The following is a 14,703-nucleotide window of genomic DNA, read 5'->3' as shown; positions in this document are numbered from 1 at the left end:
ATAGCCAAGAAGAGACCAGGAAGGAGGAATAAATAGGCCTTGTGGTGGTCTCCATTTTGTTCTGAGCTCAGCACTTCATCCCAGAGGCAGCAATGCAGGGATCGAAAAGCCCGGAAGACCTGTGAACCCATCCTGATCCTAGGATGCTCAACAAGAACTTTTAAACCAGTAGCTGTAACATCTCTGCTAGAGCCTGCATCGAGGACTGGGAGATTCGGTGCATGTAACGTACTATCCTTTAACAACCTTACTCTCATGCTTTTCTTTCTTGTGATAATAAACCTTTAGATGTTAGATGCTAAAGGATTGGCCCAGCGTGATTCGTGGGTAAGGTCCAAAGGGTAAATTGACCAGGGATCTGTGGCTGGTTTCTTGGGACCGGACAGAACTTGTTCGGGGTAGGTGGGATTGGGTGCTAAGACCCCTCACCGGTGTATGAGGCCCGGGGCCATCTGGGGCACGGATATTGCTGGGGTGTCGGAGGGGTTTTGCTCGTGAGGCTTCAGGCAGGCTGCTGAAGCGCTCTGTGAGACTGGTTTGTGGCCTGTTTGGAGAGGTCACCAGTCTGGGGGCTGTAAGGAGCACCAGATTTGAGCAATTTGCCCTGAGCAGACACCCTTAGCTGTGTCCAGACACGGCCCGGTCTGTCACAGCAGGATTCCGGGAATTCGGCCTGGTGAGTTGAGCTTTCTGAGCAGGATACTGGGATGTCTGGGATTCGGTCACTGACTCACTGTATGACTGTGGCCCAGCCGCTTCCCCCTGCATGGTGCCTCAGTTTGCCAATCTGTAAAATGGGAATGATGCGACTGACTGACAGTTCTGCACAGAGGGGCATGGGATGGGAAGGGAGTGAGTGCTTTGCGATCTGTGGAGAAAGCCTGGTGCTGAGTCATGTCAGATTGCTAATCAGCTGGTCCCAAATGAATGCTCCAGACCCAAATGCTCCCAGACTTTGGGGAAATTCAGATTTGGATTATAAAGCCTTCTTGTTTGGGACAAGTGTTCAGAACATCAGAACGGCCATATTGGGTCAGACCAAAGGTCCATCTAGGTCAGTGTCCTGTCTGCCAACAGTGACCAATGCCAGGTACCCCGGAGGGAGTGAACAGATCAGGGAATCATCAAGTGATCCCTCTCCTGTCACCCATTTCCAGCCTCTGACAAACAGAGGCTGGGGAACCATTCCTACCCATCCTGGCTAATAAGTATTGATGGACCTAACCTCCATGAATTGATCTAGCTCTTTTTTGAACTCTGTGAAAGTCCTGGTTTTCACAACATCCTCTGGAAAGGAGTTCCACAGGTTTACTTTGCATTGCATGCAGAAAAGCTTTGTTTTGTTTGTTTAAAATCTGCTATCTATTAAGTTCATTTGGTGACCCCCTAGTTCTTATGTTATGGGAACAAGTGAATAACTTTTCCTTCTTCACTTTCTCCAAATCTGTCATGACTTTATAGACCTCTGTTATATCCCCACTTAGTCTCCTCTTTTCTCAGTATTTTTAATCTCTCTTTATACTGAGGCAATAAGCTATTCTTTGCCTTATTCTCTGTCCCTTTTTAAATGATTCCCACCATTCTGTTTGCTTGTTTGACTGCCGCTGCACACTGAGGGGATGTTTTTAGAGAACTCTCCACACTGAATCCAAGATCTCTCTCTGAGACTGGGTGTGTCTATACTACAGGATTTTTTTTTTCAAAATAATTGGCCTTTTTTCGAAAAAACTTCCCTTGTGTCTAGACTGCCGCCGAGTTCTTTCGAAATTAAATTGGAAGAACATGGCAGTTTTTTCGACCGCAGTAATCCTCGTTTTACAAGGAAGAACGTCTTTTTTTCGAAAGCGCTCTTTTAAAAAAAGGCGCTATGTAATGCCAACTGCTTTTTCGAAAGAACGCATCCAGACTGCCTGGGTGCTCTCTTTCAAAAAAGCGGCTTGCTTTTTCAAAAGTACTGGTTGTAGGCTAGATGCTCTTTTTTGATAGAGGCTTTTTTGAAAGTATCTTTCGAAAAAGCCTCTTTCGAAAGAGGCTTGCAGCCTAGACGTAACCACTCTCAGCTAACATCCTGCAAGCGCCTCTGTGCAGTGTAGGAGACAGACATCTTATCAGTCACTACAGATTAAAAAAAAAAAAAGGAGTCAGTTTTGCTGGGAAAGCAGAGAGAAAACAGCAGCCGAAAGGGTTAATGGGGAGTGTTTGTAGCAAGTCTCTGTCACCAAGGAGAAGAGAACAGCACTTAAGGAAGGAAACAAAACCCTAGGCTGTCCGGAGCGGTGATTTCCCTTTGACAGTGATCCAGGCTCCACGCAGCCACACTAGGAGAGGTAGAGGGGTTTCTGAGAGTCCCAAGGGGGTGGGAGCTCTGGGTGCAGGGGGACAGCCCCAGTTCTTTGCTGAAGAAAGAGGCAGAGTTCAGTTCCCAGCATAGGAATGTGGAGTGGGAGCTGCTGCAGGCGGGTTCCTCCAGGAGGCTGGGGCAGCGATGGCTCTGGCGCAGGAATGAGGCGTGAGGACAGCACCTTCCAGCCGAGGGACTGAGGGGGGGTCACACTTCGGAGGTGCTGAGTGTCTGCGTGTGGGATGGACGAAGGAACTTGCTGTCCCCTAAGGAATCTGTGGGATTGCAACGACTTTGCGATGACTAAGGGACCGAGTGGAGCTTTGTCACCGGTGAACTTGCCGCCACTCAGGAAGGGAGGGAAACTGTGACTTTTCCAGCCTAGCTCTGGAGCGTCCATTGCATGTTGCAATTTGGTGAGAGCCGTGGAGATGCAGGCCCCGAGGGCAGGCCCATGAGAACCTGCTCTGGTGGCGGAGAAGTGGAAACTCGCCACACCTGGTAAGTCTGGAACCGGACCAAGATTTGGACTGCACCTGCATGGAAGTCTTGGATGCCCCTTCTCTGTCTCCCATGAGCCCCACGTCTCATAGCAAGATGGCGGGGATTCAGGGGGCCACAGCGCAGAGCATCCGGCCCTACAAGTCCAGCGAGCAGTACCTCTATGCCATGAAGGAGGACCTGGCTGAGTGGCTCAAGGAACTTTATGACTTGGACATCCACGTGGGCTCCCTCCTGGAGGTGCTGGAGACGGGCTCCGTGCTGTGCTACCATGCCAACAATATCACCCACGTGGCCAGAGAGTTCGCTCAGGACTATCCAGGCCTGGCCCACAAGCTTCAGCTGCCCAGATACAGGGTGATCTGTAATGACTCTGCCCAACCAGGAACCTTCCAGGCCCGGGACAACGTGTCTAACTTCATCCAGTGGTGCAGGAAGGAGATGGATATTAAAGGTAAAGGGGGTTCTGACCCTTCTCTCCAGTTTCTTTCAATTCCTTTCATTTCTCTTTATTCCTAGTACCCTTTCCTGTCTCCTCTCCCAGGGCATTTCGTTTTCTTCTCATTTTTTATGTGTCTTGCTTTGGTGCCTAGGACCTTAGTCATGCGCCGGAACCTCTTTGTGCTCAGTGCCCTTGTTGGCACTAGCCCATTTCACGGGCCTGAGCTCTGGAATGCAATGCGTGCAAGGCATGTACCTTTCTAGCCTCCCCCCCCCCCCGAACAGTCCCACTGTGTCTAGTCCTTCGTACTCCCGCCTAAACTCCCAGAAGCAATCTGGATCTCTGGACTCCTGTCTGGACAGTCCGCTCTCCGCAGAACGGTGGTGGTCAGGCCAACTCACACTCACATTGTCTCACCTCATCAGGCCTTGCTTAGCTCTGCCTCCACCAGACAGTCTTTGGGACAAAGATCCATCACCAAGGGTACGTCTACACAGCACGCGTAATTCGAAATAAGCTATTCTGGAAGAAATACTCAGAAATAGCTTACATCGAAATAGCACGTCTACACGAGCCTCAAAATGAGTCCGAGGCAGGCTCCCCTAATGTGGACGTGCTACCTCGATGTGGAGCCCCAGGAGGCATTGGGGAGTAATTGAATAGCCCTGGGGAGGAGCTATTTTGAAATAGCATCAGTGGAGCGTCCACACTACCGCTATTCCAAAATAGCTATTTGGGAATAGGTGTTATTCCTTGTGGAATGAGGTTTACAGATTTTGAAATAAACCGCCCATTATTTGAAATAACGGAATTGCTGGGTAGACACTCGCATTGTTATTTTGAAATGACTGTGCTGTGTAGACGCACCCTAGTAATTAGACACACCTAACTGCATATGTGCTGCCTGGGTGGGAGAATCCCCACCCGCCCGAGACAGCAGCGGTGCTGCCTCCATTACCTCTGACTCCTTCTCTCCGTTCTGCCTCTCCTCCCGCCCACGTGCCGCTGGTGTGCTCGGCCTAAGAGGTGCTGATGTTTGAGACGGAGGACCTGGTGCTGAGGAAAAATGAGAAGAACTTTGTGCTGTGCCTGCTGGAGGTGGCCCGCCGGGCCTCTCGCTTCGGGATGAGCGCTCCCACCCTGATCCAAATGGAGGAGGAGATCGAGGAGGAGATCCGAGAGGAGATGGCCCTCCCCCCTGAGGATACCCCACTTCTGAAGCCCCAGAGGACGCCCTGTGACTTCAAGAACCTGGATCAGATGGTAAGGGGAGGTTGGGACACTGTAACCCATCGCCCTTGGGGGCGGGGGTCAGAATTCCTGGATGTTTGTCAGCCCAGGAATGAACTTCAGGAGGACCTGACCAGGGGGCCTGTCTCAAGGTGGGGGATGTTCTGCTATATACAGTCTATGTTGGGACCTTTCAGGCAGGAAGGTGCTACCTGTAGGTGAGAGACTCTTAAGTCTCCACACTGGATACGTGCGTATTTAAAACCCAACAGAGTTAACAGGAGTTGCGCGCCTGTCTCCAGCAGGCTAGACACTTGTGGTTTGTGGCAGTAACTGGGCTTTAAAGGTCAAATTCCTGAATGGAATAGTGCATAGGGAACCGATCTCTTCAGCCAGTAGTGGCCCCAGTTAGGACTGTGAAGGCCCAAACTAGCGTGGCTTAAACTTCCTGGCTCGTCACATCAAGCGCTCTGTGATCCTGAACTGAATCTTGTTAGCGGTACAAAAAATGTCCAGTTAATTCCACCCCCGTTGTTGGGTTTTTTCATGTTTGTGGAGGCTTCTGTAGTTCCAATTCCCAGATACAGCCAGAGCTAGGGGCAGATACAGCCAGAGCCAGTCATGTGACCGGCAGGAAGACAGCAACAGAAATTGTTTCTTGTGGGAGTGCCAGTGTGTGTTTACAGGGTTGCGGGGTGCTCATGGGATCTGGAGAACCCTTGACTGGGACTCCCTCTTTCGGACAGAGAATGGGCCCAAGCGGCTTAGCACCCCACTCCTCAAAGCTGCAGTGGTATCCAGGATGCACAGGGAGTCGCATTTTCCTCACGATGATCATGAATGGTTTACCTTGGATTCTGCAGGTCCATCACCTGGTGAGCCGGTGCACGTGCCCAGTCCAGTTCTCCATGATGAAGGTATCTGAAGGGAAATACCGCGTGGGCGATTCCAACGCCCTCATTTTTGTCAGGGTAAGTCCAGGCAGGTGTGCTCTCCAGATGCTGTTGTTATGCTGTGTGATGCCAGGAACTTCTAATCTACTCCAGAAGTAGGAGGGACATCTGTGCTGATGTTACCATCTGGTGCCAGGGTGTTGTGTCTTTGGGGTGGGGTTCTGCAGACGTGGGTCCGTCACCCCTCGTTGTGCCTGGTCCCATCCCAACAGACAGCATGAGCCGATATGGAGAGTCAGAGTGACTGAGCCGTGGACAGTTAGCAACACATTCAGGGTATGTCTACACTACCCTCCTAGTTCGAACTAGGAGGGTAATGTATGCATACCGCACTTGCTAATGAAGCCCGGGATTTGAATTTCCCGGGCTTCATTAGCATAAGCGGGGAGCCGCCATTTTTAAATCCCCGCTGCTTCGAACCCCGTGCAGCGCGGCTACACGGGGCTCGAACTAGGTAGTTCGGACTAGGGTGCCTATTCCGAACTACCGGTACACCTTGTTTCACGAGGAGTAACGGTAGTTCGGAATAGGACCCTAGTCCGAACTACCTAGTTCGAGCCCCGTGTAGCCGCGCTGCACGGGGTTCGAAGCAGCGGGGATTTAAAAATGGCGGCTCCCCGCTTATAATAATGAAGCCTGGGAAATTCAAATCCCGGGCTTCATTAGCAAGTGCGGTATGCATACATTACCCTCCTAGTTCGAACTAGCGGGGTAGTGTAGACATACCCTACGCGAGTAGGGGTGTTGGTGGAGAATGTCAGTGAGGGGTGGTAAGAGGCTCTGTCGTCACACTAATGAGGACAGAACAGGTCAATGGGGACGGCAGGCTGAGTTTTCTCCGATGTCACTTGGTGAAAAGAGTCAGTTCGCTCCCCGGGGCGATAGGGCTCGAACCCCCACCCCCTCCAGCTGGCCTGTTGGTTGGACTGGCTGGACCTTGGCGAGGGAGGTGCCTTTTCTCCCTAGACGTTCACTCTCCAGGTCAGAGCGGGATGGGGTTATGGGAGAGAAGCCAACCGTGGTGTTGCCAGCACTACCAGTCTGGTGCCTTTCACCCACGTGACGTTCACTGTGGGGAAAACATGAGCCCCACGTAGGGTCGTCCGTCCCTTTCTCCATACCCCGTTTTCTATTCAGGTCTCTTGGCCCCTTCGTTAACTGTCCTGGGAGAAGGTCCTCAGCTTTTCTTCCCTTTGCAATGGTGACCAACATTAGGTCCTCAAACCCCTCTCCTGCCATCCTGGCCTGACCTGCACAGACACCTTTCAATTAACTGAATAACCACTTGTCCCTGAGGCATCCTGCTGGAGTAAGACGGGGTGGTAGTAAGCTCTGTATTGTGTTGTGTGTGTGTGTTTTCCACAGCAGGAGTCACTTGCTACTGTGCTCTGGGCAGCAGGTCCTCCATCCCTTCCTATTCAGCTGTGTCCTCAAATCCCCTTTGGACTCCATGGGTTTTTTACACACCGTCCTCATGTAGCTGGGTAAGAGTGGTCCTGCACGTGTGTGCACACATGCAGGCAGACATAGGCATGGACAGGTGTGCACACATAGGCAGGCATGCCAACCAAATATGTGCACAGGTTTGCAGGCGTGGCTTGGAGCTGAGATGAGAAGAGCAATGACGTCAGTAGACGAGTAGGAGATCCTGCACCAATCAGGGTCAGTCTGTAGTGCTGGGTTTCCAGAAAAGCTCAACACACTGAGTGCGCACTGGCTGTGTTGTAGTAACGCAGTGGGCTTTTTGGAAAACCTGGGGCGCCAAGCTCTGGCCCTGGTCTCACTGGGAAACCTGGCCTTACGTCTGTTTGAGGATGTTCTCTGGTCGCTGGCACACAGGGAATAGGAGGTTCTCTTTCATTCAAGTGCTAAAGGCTGTTTTGGGGGCCAAAGATCCGGTTCTCTCCTCACCGATGACCATGAAAACCACAGTGTGCTGCTAGAGCACCTGGAATTATTCTAATAGGCATCACATATATGTGTGCATGTAAGTACGTGTGCATGCCCTCCTGTATGTGTGTGAAATACTGTATATGCCTCACTGGAAAATGTGCCATCTAGTGGTTGAGCTTTTGCTCATTTCTAGCCCAGGATGTGACATTCCCAGATGAGTCTCTTTGCTCATGTGGGTGTTCTGTTCATTTCAGATCCTCCGAAATCACGTGATGGTCCGGGTTGGAGGGGGCTGGGACACACTGGAGCATTATCTGGATAAGCATGATCCTTGCCGATGCACCTCGCTGTGTAAGTCTCCTCGGGCTGCGTCCGTCGGTGGGTTGCATGCGTGCAGCCGTGGGTGTCTGCATGATGTGGGAGAGTGACCCTTCTGCTTGGCTGAGGTTGGAATCTGGGGAGGGGTGTCTCCCATGCCACATCAGGCTCCGGGTCCTCAGCAGTAGAGTCTTGGTGGGAGGGGGGCGGCTTTGCAGGGAAGAACAGCAAAGAAGCATAGACAGGGAAGCCATTATTCTCACATAGCGCCACTAGAGGGCAGGTCAGCACTTCTGAAGAGAAAGAACCGCAGCCGTCCTGCCCAGGGCTGGGCATAGGAACTGCCCTTTGGGACGAGTGGATTTGTTTTATGTATTTCACAAGGTTTACAATGCCTCAGGAAACCACTTAGGGGGGAGAACAATGCGAGATCTGAGCTCCCTGCATTTCAGGACCTGGACGGTAGAAATGTCGTAGGCCAATGTGATCTCGGGTTATTCCACCTGAGTAAATTATTCCTAGAGGTAAAAGGCACATGTTCAATGCCTCTATGTACCCCAGTGCCAGATTTCCAGTCCCTCTTGAGTAGTCACAAGGGATTAGCTTGGTTCAAATACAACCTGGTCCAACCCAGTCTCCCTAGCTATGTCTACACTGGTGGGTTCTTGCACAAGAACAGCCGTTCTTCTGCAGAGCATCCACACTGCCCGCTTGCTCTTGTGCAAGAAGATTTACAGTAAAGTGTGGGAAGAGAGGGCTTCTTGCACAAGAGCTATGCTCTTTTCTAACAAGTGTAAGTTCTCTTGCACAAGAGGGCAGTGTGGACACATGGCAGGGGTTACTTGTGCAAGAAAGCCCTATGGCTAAAATGGCTATCAGAGATTTCTTGCACAAGATTGTGTCCACACTGCCATGGATGCTCTTGCGCAAAAGCACATGGCTGTATGGACGTTATCTCGTGCAAGAATTCTTGCACAAGAACTCTTGAGCAAGATGTTCTTGTGCAAGAAACTGCCAGTGTGGACATAGGTCTGATGAATTAGAACATTCACAGTTGACCAGAAAGTGGTTGGCACTAGTATCTGGCCCGGCTTAGGTCTGGCACACCAGTACAGCTGCTTCCAGAAATTAATCCAAGGGAATGTGGTCACCAGAGATCCTGAGTCCCTGAATCTCTTCACAGCCCACAAGCAGCTGGTAAAGCTGACGAGCCCGCAAAGACTCACGGCAATCCAGGTGCAGCACGAGATCAAGGTCTGCCCGACGCCCAGGACAGACAATCCAAAGAAGCCCCATCCCACCATGATTGTAAGCCGGTCTCAAAGCCCGCTGCCCCCGGTGGAGTGGAGGACCTACACACCACCAAGCCTCAATCCCAGCTGGAAGCTTCATTCGTCCTCATCGCCAGAGAGTGCCACCAGGAAGGATTCCGGGCTCAGGCTCCCTCGGGAGCAGTCAAAGCCCCGGAAGATCCCTTCAGGCAGGTAATGAAAAGAAGGTTGAGACAGGTTTGGGGCTTGGTTTCCCGGATGACTCCAAAGATGCTGTGCTGAGCAATCGGTATAGTCCCTGACGCAGAAGAGCAGCTGGCATTGGACACAGGGAACGGTGCATTTTAGTGCTAACCCGGCCTCTTTTGTGCCTTCCAGTCTCTGCATCATTTTTGTTTTGTTCCCACCTCAAAGGACCCATGTCAAGCTGGGCATGGAAAAGGTTCAGAAAAGAGCAACAAAAATGATGAGGGGTTTGGAACGAGTCCCATATGAAGAGATGAAAAAGACTGGGGCTTTTTAGCTTAGAAAAGAGGAGACTAAAGGGGGAATATAATAAAGGTCTACTGGTGTGGGAAGTGAATAAAGAAAAGTTATTTGCTTGTCCCCAAAACCTAAGAACTAGCAGTCCCCAAATGAACGGAATAGGCAGCAGGTTTAAAACAAACAAAAGGAAGCTTTTCTTCACGCAGTGCACAGTCAACCTGTGGAACTCCTTGCCAGAGGAGGTTGTGAAGGCCAGGACTTTAACAGGGTTCAAAAAAGAACTAGACAAATTCATGGAGGACAGGTCCATCAATACTTATGAGCACGAATGGGTAGGAATGGTGTCCCTGGCCTCTGTTTGTCAGAGGCTGGGAATGGATAAAGGGAGGGATCATGTGATGATTTCCTATTCCATTCACTCCCTCTGGGGCATCTGGCATCGGTCACCATTGGAAGACAGGACACTGGGCTAAATGGACCTTTAGTCTGATCAGTATGGCCCTTCTTATGTTCTTATGTAAGCTTGAGCATAGTTTGCCCTGGCCCTTTTCAGTGCTCATCAGGGTCATCTCAAGATCAGCCAAAGGGAGTCATTCAATGGCGAGAGTGTTTCTGCCCAAGTGAGGCCCCAGGACTGGAATATTGGGGGGGGAGGAAGCTACAGGTCAGGACTGAGGGGCACTGGCAGAGCCATAGGACAAGCGTCGGAACTGGAGGAGGTACATGAAAGGCTGTTTCCAGATGTAGGACAATTCTTGGCAGTCTGTGTGATCTCCCGGTGTTGAAAGGGGGGATAGAGAGGCCTGGGACGTCTGCCTGGGCTAGCTCTGATTTCAGGCTCTGCTCTTAGCCCCTTGCTCTCAGCAGTCACAAAATGTAATTAGTTCAACCCCCCAGGCCGGTGTATTGTTGTGCAGTTGATGACATGACGGGCTCCTGTGTTGCTGCGTGTCAGCACCTTCCAGAGTTAGCCTGCACTGGCCTTCGTGCCAGCTGTCAGCCCGTCACAGGGCACATGGCTGCAACCTGTGTTTGAAAGCTGCCCCTGAGGGTTGTACATGCCCTCATCCCTCTTGTTAGCGCTGTGCCTGCTTCCTGCCCAGAGCAGGGCAGACAGCCGCCTGCCCAGGCCGAGAGGTGACTGACACTCCGGGTGGGGGCTTTGTCTCATTACAGGGCAGCACAGCGGTCTGCCACTCCCGCACGGAGGCAGCTGCTTGCTGAGGAAAGACCCGCTTCTGAACAGAACTCTGCCCGCAGCGGGAGGGAGACGCTGCACGTGTCTGCGTCCTCCCGGACATTGCAGCTGACGGGAAGTGAAGAGGGTGGCTCCAGCGCCTCAGAAGCCCTTCTGGAGCCCCAGAGAGGGAGACAGACTAGTAGAGGCCCCGGGATCAATCAGAAGGATCCAGCCAGGCTTCTGCAAACCAAGTGTGCAGACTCCAGGCCTCAGATGACAGGGCCACAGGACAGCTCCGCTCTGCCACCCCGGAGTGCCCCGTATGGAGTCAAACCCTTTCCACAGGCCCACAGGTCACAGGAATCAGGGGTCAAACCCTTTCCTGGGATGGTCCGTCCTTCCAGCCCAATGAAATCCCCAGTGAAACACAAGGGCCCGGAAAGTAGCACTAAGATCCCAATCCGAGCCAGCCCCGCATTCCGCAAGTCCCCAACCCCTGCTCAGCGCTGCCAGGAGGAGCCCCAGCTCCGAAATGGGTGGGGAGCCGGCGCGACGGCAGAAGTTCCAGCTTTTCCAAAGAGCACAGCGACCTCCCAGGCCACGCGTGGCTCAGAGGGGCACATACAAGGCAGGGGGGCTGTCCAGCCAAAGACATTAACCCCCAACCTTCCCACTGGCCCAAAAGACAGACTCGAACAGCCAGATCCAGCCAGCAAGGACAAGGAGCCAAAGGCCACACTGGTGCCGGGGGAAGAGTCAGGGAACTCCAATAGCAGCAGGAGTGGTGGAGACCCAGCTGACTGCACAGAAGAGAGGGAACGTGTGTATACACCTCTGCCCATCAACCGGGCCCAGGAGCAGGCCCTGTACAAGAGCCTAGAAGATGAGATCTTATCCAACATAAAGGTTCTAGAGGCTGACTCGGATGAAAGCCACCAGCCTGGGGGAAACCAAATGGGTGACTGTGCCCTGGACTGCAGCACAGGGCGCATCACCGCAGCCAGGGACGTTAGTGAGCCGAGATCCTCCACGCCCGCCCTCTCTTCCCGAAGTGCCAGGCAGAGCGTGCCGTATGGCAAGGGCGTGCCTCGGAGCGGTGTCTATGTCCCTAGCGGAGAGGCACAATGGCCCCCCGCTGGATTCCGCTATGGCAACGTGATGGACAAACTCTCCCAGGGGCACAAGGCACTCCACCGGGTGGACGCGGAGGACTGGATCACCAAGATCCCTCCCACGCGGGTGGTGAGGGTTTCCTCTCAGTTAAGTTTGCCTCTGGTGAACGGAAACCAAGAGGAAAAGAAGCTTCTGGAGTCAGAAGGAATTTCGTTCAAGGAGAAGGTGTCCATAGAAACCAAAGGCAACAGGTCAAGGAAACAGCCATCTCCCACAAGCCGCGCAGGGTCAGCTGCGGTCAACAGAAATAGCAAAACGTCTCAGGCAGCCTCGGATGGCCCCAAGGCATCTATCAATTCTCCAGCCTCTGCAGGTGGCTTGGAGAAGTCCAGATTGCCTCAAGGTAAGCCCAAAAGGTCCCTGAAGAAGCCTGAACGGGTGCCATCCATCTTCAAGCTAAAGCTACGCCCCAAAATCCGCCCACGCAGGGACAACAGACCTGAAAAACGGCCATCCAGAATCCCCACTCCGGTGACCTATAGGCAGGCACGGAGAGCGGCCAGAGCCAAAGGCCAGGAGAAGGCCCACAGCACAAAGCGTAAGACCCAGCCAAGTCAGGACGGCCTGGCCAGCACGCGGCAGAACAGCACAGGACATGCAGCGCCTGAGGAAGAGGGTTGGCTTGTGGAGCACAGTGGCTCCCCCCAGGCAGAGGCCAAAGTGTGGCTTTCAGAGGAGGATGAAGAATCCTGGGTCTGAGGTCTTGCTGCTGGTGCCAATTGTGCCTTCCAGTGATCAGGGAGAAAAGACAGTGTCTACAGCTCTGTCTTTTCTACAGTAAACCAAGGTCTCCTCCAGCCCAACCAGAGAAACAGGGCTGGGACTCTAGTCCAAATGGTGAGAAGCCAGTGAACAGATAACGTTGGGGATGAAGCCATCTATGAGCTGAAGTTCGCCCAAGTTCTCAGTTGAGTGGCTCCAAGAAGTAACTTCCTCATTTGGGTCATAGAAATCAGACATTTCCTTTAAGAAGGAAAAGACTCTAAGAGGCAGATTTTCAAAGGGGCTTTGCTCTGACCCTCAAAAACTGCCGGTACAATTTTGGGCTCGCTCCTGGTTTTTGAACATGCACTAACGTTTTTAGGTGAAAAATTGAGCCTGCAATTTGGGATGAGGCGTCTTTTGAAAACTCGGTCCCAGGGCTGGAACTAAGAACAGAACTTAGAGCCAAGAGTGAAAAAGGCTAATCTAAGAAAAGATCTAATGGCGTGGTACAATGAAAGCCATGGTTTTTTTATCAGCAGATAGAATATCAGAAGATAGATATTTTAGTGCGCGAATACTATCAGCAGGGGGAGATGCAGATGATAGGTATAATCATTTTCTCCTTATCCCTTTGGTGTGGAGACTCATACCAAATCCATTGTCATCTTTTTCTTTGACAATGTACTTCCAAATTCCCTTCTCAGTTAATCTGGTGGATATCCAGGAATGCTGTACCTGTGGAATTGGGAGAAGAATTTGGCACATAAATTGCAACTACAGAGGCCAATTTACCCCATGCAGAGAGAGAAGAAAGAGCAGGCCTAACTGGGTTCAAATAATTAAAATTCCTCTCTGCCTCAGTTTCCCCAGCTGTAAAATGGGACTAATAAGGCTTGCCTCCTAATACACCAAGAAGCTTAATGAATATTTGTAAAGCACATTGAGTTCCTCAGGTGACATGCACAAGAGGAAGGCACATTGTCCTAAATCCCTGGGTCAATCCCAGTGGGAATTCCAAGTGCACTTGTGGGACAAGTATAGACCTTTAGAAAAAGTTCCTCAAAATTGCTCCATCTTTTATATGCAATGGGCTACATGCCATCCTCACTCTGTTCACAGAATTCTTGTTGAATCCAAAGGGAGTTTTCTAAAACACTAAAAATGGAGTATCATTGTGTGAATTGTGTCAAAGTCCCTAAGTGGTACTGCCCCCTTTTTCTAGAAGATACTAAAGCCAAATACTCAGCACATGTCAATTTTATTTACTTCAGCTTGTGATGTAGGCCACAATTGCCTGCATTTTATGGCAGGTATATTTTTAAGTTTGGCATGATTATTGTTAAACCAGGAGCCATCAATGCATTTGAAATAGGAAATTACTTGAAATGACAAGCACTGAAAGAACCATAACAATACGATCAGATGTGGGACTGGCTTTTAACCAGCAGGCCAGTTCTAGCGATGCCCTGTGAGATCACCAGAGACCTACAGGGACCATCCACAGTGTCTTGATACCTGTGAATGCCCTGTGTAATTTTTGTGTGCATTCTGCTGTAACGATTGGAAATAGGATTTGAGGTGATTATTAATAATGCTGCTTATTCCAGTTAGCCATTGCATTCCTAAACATGGTGGTGGCAGCAGGGGAAGTGAAGCGACACGGTGCCACTCCTTAGGTGCCAGCCACATCACTCCATCTCCCGTTGGTGAAGGCAGGGGGACACTCCCACCTCTCCCCTAGCAGCTGGGGGAGCAAAGTCATGTTGCTCAGCTTCCCTCTCACTGGTGCACGAGTGCAGGAGGGACAGACCCCTGTTGTGGGCACCAGGCTTCTCCCATTTCCCCCCTCACTAGTCCCCCAGGGCGCCAAGAGGCTCTGGCCCTTTGCCCCTCCCACCGGGGGCCTTTGGGCAGGCACGACACGGCCCCTCAGCTCCCCGTTACATGTCACCAGCGACGAACGCTCTGTTCAGTGTTAGAAGCATGTTACGGACTTTTGTCTTATTTGTAACCAGCAATGTTTCCATTTTTCATACTCTGTAATAACTTGAATCGGAGAATCTCTGGTTGTGGCTAATACTGTTTTTAGGGCAGTTTTTTTTAGGGTTGGGGTGCAGACTGTGGTCTTGGATTAAGGGATTTGGAGTCTGAGAGGGGCTCTGAGCTGAGCTTGGGGCAGGCAGCTGTGGTGCTGGAGTGGGTTCTAGGTG

At 51.6% G+C, this 14,703-nt stretch overlaps 1 protein-coding gene across 1 annotated transcript; it reads left to right on the top strand.

The window, feature by feature from the left end:
- Positions 1-1,923: 1,923 nt before the first annotated feature.
- On the top strand, positions 1,924-13,305 carry GAS2L2 (growth arrest specific 2 like 2). Its single transcript, XM_075904926.1, has 6 exons — positions 1,924-3,296; positions 4,309-4,547; positions 5,378-5,485; positions 7,615-7,711; positions 8,862-9,162; positions 10,612-13,305. Exons 1-6 carry the CDS (start codon positions 2,882-2,884, stop codon positions 12,485-12,487), a joined length of 3,036 nt encoding a protein of 1,011 aa, XP_075761041.1. The 5' UTR covers positions 1,924-2,881; the 3' UTR covers positions 12,488-13,305.
- The last annotated feature ends 1,398 nt before the right edge of the window (positions 13,306-14,703 follow it).

Source organism: Pelodiscus sinensis, chromosome 21, assembly GCF_049634645.1.
Source record: "Pelodiscus sinensis isolate JC-2024 chromosome 21, ASM4963464v1, whole genome shotgun sequence".
Lineage (NCBI taxonomy): Eukaryota > Metazoa > Chordata > Testudines > Trionychidae > Pelodiscus > Pelodiscus sinensis.
The sequence above is the reverse complement of the archived record's forward strand: the minus strand, read 5'-3'. Positions and strand labels throughout refer to the sequence as shown.

What these genes read in the sequence shown, in the direction of transcription:
- GAS2L2 (XM_075904926.1), top strand. Translation starts at nt 2,882, where the DNA reads ATGGAAGTCTTGGATGCCCCTTCTCTGTCTCCCATGAGCCCCACGTCT. An exon ending in GAAGGAGATGGATATTAAAG is followed by an intron (nt 3,297 to 4,308) that starts GTAAAGGGGGTT and finishes GCTCGGCCTAAG; the next exon opens with AGGTGCTGATGTTTGAGACG. An exon ending in CGGAAGATCCCTTCAGGCAG is followed by an intron (nt 9,163 to 10,611) that starts GTAATGAAAAGA and finishes GTCTCATTACAG; the next exon opens with GGCAGCACAGCGGTCTGCCA.